Source organism: Callorhinus ursinus, unplaced genomic scaffold (genome assembly GCF_003265705.2).
Source record: "Callorhinus ursinus isolate GAN/ISIS: 27379988/994484 unplaced genomic scaffold, GSC_fseal_2.0 scaffold3, whole genome shotgun sequence".
Classification (NCBI taxonomy): Eukaryota; Metazoa; Chordata; class Mammalia; order Carnivora; family Otariidae; genus Callorhinus; species Callorhinus ursinus.
Genome location: NW_027397065.1, coordinates 34,067,985 through 34,075,561, shown reverse-complemented (window position 1 = coordinate 34,075,561; position 7,577 = coordinate 34,067,985). Strand labels below are relative to the sequence as shown.

The 7,577-nt window shown below is 46.9% G+C and overlaps 1 protein-coding gene across 1 annotated transcript in view; it reads left to right on the top strand.

The window, feature by feature from the left end:
- Window positions 1–455: 455 nt before the first annotated feature.
- The window catches only part of DOCK2 (dedicator of cytokinesis 2), a 414,356-nt gene continuing 407,234 nt past the window's right edge, over window positions 456–7,577 (top strand). Inside the window, exon 1 of the mRNA XM_025867057.2 lies at window positions 456–585. Coding sequence (XP_025722842.1) covers window positions 543–585 — 43 coding nt within the window. The 5' untranslated portion in view covers window positions 456–542. The remainder of the gene's footprint in view (window positions 586–7,577) is intronic.

Here is a 7,577-nt window from a genome sequence, read left to right as displayed (position 1 = left end):
TGTGTCCATGATCTCCTCTAATCTTCACAACAATCATATGAAGTGTGTACTAGTACCCCATTTTACAGATGAGAAAACTGAATCTTAGAAAAAAATGAGAGTTTGTCCTACCCTCATGGCCGATAAGCAATAGAGTGTGGATGTGAATTCACATCAGACATCAAAGCTCATGCTGGGAGCCTTGGGAGGGAGTTCTGTTCAGTCACTAGGCTGTTATCCGGCAACTTCCTGCACTTGTGGTGGTGGCTTGGGTGGCCCCAAGTGCCTGCTTTGCCTCTGCCCACTTGCCTGGGGAGGAGCAAGTTAGAGGTGGCCCCCAAGCTTTACTGGGGGCCTTCTGGTCTTCTAGCCACTAGCTTTCTAATGTGCCCCAGCCCAGTGGGCCAGAGGAGGAGGAGCAGGGCGCCCTGGGGAGAGGAGGGCGGGCCCTGAGAGGGAGTTTGAAAAGAGGAAGGAAGTGGGGCCCGGCGGAGCGCCTAGCCACCCCCTGGCTGCTTCCCCACAGAACGACAGGAGGCCCCCGCAGCTCCAGTGGCCCAGCCATGGCCCCCTGGCGCAAAACTGACAAGGAGCGACACGGCGTGGGTAGGTGTGGGCATGGGGTCCCCAGCAGGGGGAAAGGCAGGTGGCTTGAGAACCATGTGCTGGAAGATGCTGCGGCAGCCGGCAGTGCGGGCACGGGCGGGGAGCGCTGACCCAAGGTCCTGGGCTCAGTGACTTCCTCAGCTTGCTTCAGGCCAGCTGGGCGGGGAAGAGGAGGCAGGGGGAGAGGAATGTGGGCACCCTGCCCAGTCGGCTTTGCTCAGCTGGTGCCCTCTCCCACTGGGCACAGACTGCTATCTCTCCCCAATGCTTTTGCAACCCCTAGATGGGGTCCAGCCCTGTGTGGCTTTGTGTGCCACAGTCCCAGTGTTTCAGGGGGTGGACTCCATCGCCCCATGTAGACAGTTGGCCTCATAAAAGGAACACCTGCCCTCTTCGCTGGCCTGCCTGGCCAGGCCTGGCCCAGCATGCCTTCCTCTACCCCTGTCCAAGGCGACACCCATCTGCTCGCTTCTCCTGCCTGTTTCTTCTGGGTCAGATGATCCCTGATTTGGTAGAGAGGGTCCAGAGGACTATACAGGCTTGGGGTGTGGGGTTGGAGGATGGAATCCTTCACTCAGCCCTGGAGAACCTCTAGGGAGAAAGGCTCCTGCCAGGTTATCTGGGGATATCCAAGAAGCCAGCTTCATCAGATTCGGCCATCTAAGCTCCCAGAAGCCTCTGCCTCAAACTCAGGGGCGGAAGTGGTGGCTGGGGGAAGGGAGACTTCAGGTACTGGGACTCTTTCTACTAAGTGGCACCCGTGGTGCAGCCTCCGTAGACTTGCTGTGGTTTTCAAACGTAAGTGTAAATTTGAAAACCGCTGCATGGTTTCCTACATAGGCAGATACCAGACACTACCCCCAAAGATGAGCATTGAACAGGACAGAGGTTGGAGGACCCAAGCCCCAAGATAGAGAGAGAGAGAGATTAGATACAGGAGGGTCCCAAGGCCACTGTTGGAGAAACACTGCCCTGGAGAGTTCAAAATTTATCTCTTCACTTGCTGGGCTCTAGGCACTATGGAGTATTTTAAAATAAATGGTCCCCATCCAGAGAACAAATAATCTATACACTTGAGGGGGCTCAGTTTCTCCATCTATAAAATGAGAAGTTTGAACTAAAACCAACAAGGACCATGTTTAACTTCAAAGCTTCTCTAACTCTGGCCCTTCCACCTGGGGGTATTAGGCTGAAATTCTTCTCAAGGGAAGGTGGGGACTGTTAAATAGGGCAGACCATTTTAGGTGGAGAGGCCAATGTAGTACAAGAGATGAAAGCTGGACACAAAGGGCATATCCGGGAAAGAAGAGAGATGTTCCTTTCACCTGACGGGAATAGCTATGCTTAGAGTAAGCTGGAGCCACATTTTGGAAGGCTATGAATGCCAAGCTAAGAAATTCAGACTTTTTCCACTTAGGCAAGGGGGAGCCAAAGAGATCTTCCGAGCAGGGAAGAGGCATGAACAGATTTGTGCTGAAGCCAGTGTGGAGGGAGCCTGGGTGGACAGAAAGGCAAAGGTGCCTGGGTGGCAGACAGGAGACAGTATTAGTCCAGGTAAGTAGGGCAGTAAATGGGGGAGATTGAGTGGTGCAGAAGAGTCCTACCCTTTTTCCCAAAGGCTACAGTGCATTCCTGCTGTGAAGGCCCTGTGCTGTGGTGTGAAGATCATGGGCTCTGGTGACAGACTGCCTGTTCTTGGATTCCAGTTTCTAACCCTTTTCAGCCCTGTGACCTAGGCAAGTTACTTACTCTCTTCAGGCCTCAGTTTCCTTGTCTGTATAATGGGGATAGTAATAGCACCTGCTTCCCAGGGTTGTTGTAGAAGTAAAGGAGTTCATCGACATAAAGTGCTTAGAATGACAATTATACAAAGCAGTCCTCACTAGATGTTATCAACTATTATTCTTAGGCCTTGTCCTCTGCATGGGGGTTTAGTTGAGGACATGACATCACAGGATGGGACAGAGTTACAGGATGGAGTAGTGTTCCCACCCTCCCTAGCAGAGGAAATCCTACTTAGGTGGTCAGGGTTTGGGAACTCCGTTAGGCACTGGGCCTGGAGGCTTCTCGATCTGATGGTATAGCTGACATTTTTCATGCCTACTTATGAAAATTCTATTTCATAGGGGGTCAGAAGGTTTATGACCCTCTAGGGATCCAGAGAGCCTTTGGAAGGTGCCTGCTCATCAAAGGGGGTCTCTTTTCTCTGCAGATGAATGCTGGACTCTTTCTCAGGCCCTGGGTAGATGGAAGGGAAAGGCAAAGTTTAGGTTATGATGAGATGGGGGACTGGAGTCATGGGACAGAGAGAACAGGGACCTAACAGTAAGGAGTCTGGGTTTAATTCTGACACAATCGTTATTTGCAGACAATCATCTAGGTTTCTCATTGTAAGTCTAGGTATTAAATTTTTCTATTTTAGGGTGTTCTTTTACAAAGAGCATTGGAGATAATGAGTATGGGGGCTTGGAAGAAGACAGAGAGGAACATATAAAGGATTAGGGGTTCTCTGAATATCGTCAGAATCCCAGTCAGGCCTAAAACACAAGGAGAACCTGAGCTTTGCTTTCCTATTTGGTTTCCTCATCAGTGCTGGTGGCATTAGCCAGCCTTTTTCTGGCTTAATTCTCAAGGACTGCTTGTGTCTGTTTGTTCGTCTCATGGGCTGGCTTTACATGAGACTGCTTCATCACCAGAACCACTGGCTTCTTTCTCATCTTGTGGTCTGGTGGGCAGCCCCAGGTGACCTTCATATAGATGCCTTGTCAGATTATTTTTTCTTCCTTGATGGAGCCTTAACATGTGATCCATTAGAATTCCAGAGAGTTCCAAAAGTGGGACAAAACAGTATGACTATGAAGTAAGAAAAGGCACAGACTGCCTTTGAGGAGATATGTGTAAGGTTAGAAGCTTGGGCTGTGAAGTCAGAACTGATTTCAAATCCGGGCCTGTTTCCTCATCAATAAAGTGGGGGTAATAATGATAACATGGGTCTCGTGAGACTGTTGTGAGGATTAATAGGGGTAATTCATGAAAAGCACTTAGTAATGTGGTTGGTTCAATGAAAGTTAATGACTAAGGTCAAGGGGTTACCTAATAGTTGCAGAGCCAAATGAAACACAGGGTAATGCACCCTAATACCAGATTCAGGACAGTTATGCCTTCGAAGAGTGCAGTGTTTTGTTTTTACAAGACCCATTCTCATGCAATGTCTTTGGCTCCAGAACATCTCTGTGAGGCATTATTTCCATTTTACAGATGAAGAAACCAAGACCCAGAGTTCACATAATTTAGAAATACTTGGGCTTGGCCTTAAATTCAATTGACTTTAGATCCCAGGTCCTTTGCACCACACAAGGAGGGAAACCAGGAGGGGGGACATCATAGAAATAGGCAACATGTTGGAATGTATGTGGCATTTGGGTCAAACAATAAAATTCTGCTTTGGTTTTAGTAGATGTTTGTAATGAAAACAAAACAAAACAAAACAAAACAAAACAAAACAAAACAAAAAACAAAACTTTGGAGAGGTAGATTGCAGCCAGACTTTGAAGAGCTTTGAATGCCAAACTTGTAAGTTTGGACTTCATTCTGTGCACAGGGGAATTTTTGACCAGGCACGTCACCTGTAAGAATTTAATATAATTAATTGTGAGAAGGGCAGGGATTGAACATAGGGGTACAAGAACCGAAGTGGGTGAAAATTACCTGTCTCCTGACTGCCTGATTAGTTAACCCTGGAAGAGTCTACTTACAATTAACATTTACTTTGACCTTTATTATCTTAATCCTCTCTGAGTCTCAGTGATGAGAGCTTCCACCTTGGAGGAGAGAAGGGAGAGCAGAAAAGGAGGAGGTAGAAGGAATAAGTAACAGTGTCAGTTAGGAATAAGTGTGATGGGTGATAGAATACCTCCAAAACAGTGGCTTAACCAAACTAGAAGTTTATTTCTCCCTCAAATAGAAAGCCCAGAAATGGTCCACGAAGAGGTGGTAGAGCAATTAATTGTCTACTGCACTGCTTCCTTAGCATGAGGCTTCTGCTTCCTGAACCTCACTGGTTGCTCAGGCTCCAGCTGTCAGGTCCCCTCTTCCAACCAGCAAGAAGGATGAAGGGAACAAGAAGGGCATGGCCTTTCTCTTTAAGGACACTTACCTGAAGGTCCTCTTAACACTGCCTCTTGTAACCTGTTGGCTAAAACCTAATCAATGACTGAACCTAGCAAGGGTAGGTAGGAAATGTAGTCTGTAATGCAGGCAGTTATGCACCCAGCTGAAAATTAGGAGTGCCATTCCTAAGGAAGGAGGGGAAGATGGATATTAGGGATGATATATTAGTTTGCTTAGGGCTGCCATAAGAAAGTGCCACAAGCTGTGTGGCTTAAACAATAGGAATTTATTTTCTCACAGTTCTGGAGTCTGGAAGTCCAAGACAAAGGTGCCAGTAGGTTGGTTTCATTCTGAGGCCTTGGCTTGCAGAGAGCTGCCTTCTCATTGCTTTGTCCTCACAGGATCATCTCTGTGCATGCTCACCCCCGGTGTCTCTTCCTCTTAGAAGGATGCCAGTCATATTGGATTTGGCCTCACACTAACAGCTTCATTTTAATTTAATCACATTAAAGACCTGATCTCCAAATATGGTTACATCCTGAGGTACTGGGGATTGGGACTTCGACATATGAATTTGTGGTCCTAGGCGGGGACAACAGTCGAGTCCATAAGGATGACCCATGGCCTATGGTATGACATTTGGGGACTGTAGAAGAAGGCTTCAAGGCCAGGCTTCTCAGACAGAGAGTGAGGATAGAAAAAAGTTTCCTTTACCCTGAAGCTGGGCCTGCCAGGGAGGATTTGTATGGGAGCTTCAGTGATGGCCAGAAACCTCTATGCCGGTGTCTCTGCTTATAGGTGTGTACCTTTGTGTATCTGTGTGTGGGGAGTATTCGTGGTGCCTTCTACGAGCAGTCAGGGAGAATCTGTTCTATGCCCCTCCCTAGCTTCTGGTGGCTTCCTGGCAATCTTTGGTGCTCCTTAGCTTGTAGAGGCATCATCTCAATCTCTACCTCCATCTTTACAAGGTGTTCTCCCCGTGTATGTGTCTTTCTCCAAATTTTCCTTTTTAATAAGGACACCAGTCTTCTTAGATTAGGGTTCACCCTAATGGCATCATTTTCACTTGATTACCTCTGTGAAGACTCCATCTCCAAATAAGATCACACACTGATGTACTGGGGTTAGGACTCTAACACATCTTTTGTTTGTGGGAGGGGCACAATGCAAACCATACCAGGCTCTGCAAAAGTAGAGAAAGGGTCTTTTCCACATCTTGCCTGGGGAATACAGATGAATCTGAGACTAGCTCCGCATTTGGGAATGCAGGTGGTGCTGTTGCAGTGCAGGACCCTGGACAGAGCTGGTCCATGCCCAGATGGACAGATTTGGAGTGGGCAGTGGGCGCTTGAGTCTCTTGCAATACAGACTCTTATTAAAGAAAAAATCCATTCAAACTGGTTCAGTTAAAAGGTATGTGGTGTGTATGTGTATGTGAGAAGGCGAGTGGTTTATTTTTAGGATCAGGCGAAATCAAACAGAAATCCAGGAAACCTGAAAGGCAGGCCTCCAGAAGGGCCTGAATGAAGGCAGCCCTGGAAACCTCTGCCTTCCTTCTCATGACAACCCAGCTTCTCTTAACACATCAGTTCTCCTTGCTCTCCTTACCAACTCCTTCTAATTCCATCACTCCTTCATAACTTCAATATTCTGATAACACCATAATAGTGGCCCCAGCATGCCACCCACCCAAACTCTGCATGACTTTGTAGTTCAAGTACCCACCAGATCTTCTTCTCTGTGCATTATATTTGTTCAAAGTTCTGAGAGAGAAGTCTGAATGAACCGACTCATGTTTTCAAGAAAGGCCACTCAGATCAGAGGCCCTTGCCAACCTAGAAGTGGGCCCCACTCTGATCAAGGGGCTGCTTCTGACTGGTCCAATACACTGTGGTTATGGCGTGGGGACATGAGGCTTGCTACTCATCTAGCAGGAGCCATGGGTGGGGACGGACTCTTTGAGTAGGAAGCATGAGTAAAACATGCATCCCAAACACACTCAGGGAAGATCTCTACTACAGAGGGTCCAGTTATACTGCTCTTGTAGCCCAAGGTAATAATCAAGGAGGAGGGATAGAGAGCATTGTTCACTCACCAACTTTTCACTCATTTACTCCATTTACTCATTCACTCTTCATTTATTTCTTAAATATTTGTTGGGCATTTCCTATGTCAGGCACTATGCTAGATACTGAAATTACTGGAATTAGGCCAGTATGGTTCCCACACTGTTGGAGCTTATAGTCTAGGGGAAGACAAAAAAGGACTGTGTAGACAAATCAATAAGCATATAATTATGTTATGATATATGCCATTGTAAAAAAAATTTGTTCCATGAATGAGAGTATTGGAAGGAGGGCTCTTAAATTGGATGGTCTGGGAAGGCCTCTAAGGGGCAATGGGGAAAAGAATTCCAAAGGAAACACTTGGAGGGATCTTACTACATGCATCTTTGCTATGGAGGCCAACTATATCTTTGGACTGGTCCCCAGAAACTAGTCTGGTGAAACAAACAAACATGTATTGGAAACCTGATTCCATCCTACTACCAATTCTCAGGTGCCTGGCCTCCCATTTTCTTTCTTTCTTTTTTTTTTTTTTTTATGTTATGTTAGTCACCATATAGTACTTCATTAGTTTTTGATGTAGTGTTCCATCATTCATTGTTTGCATATAACACCCATTGCTCATTAAAGTATGTGCCCTCCTTAATACCTATCACCGGGCTAACCCATTCCGCACAAGCCCCCTCCCCTCTGAAACCCTCAGTTTGTTTCCCAGAGTCCATAGTCTCTCATGGTTCATCTGCCCCTCCAATTTCCCCCCCTTCATTTTTCCCTTCCTTCTCCTAATGTCCTCCATGCTCTTCCTTATGTTCCACA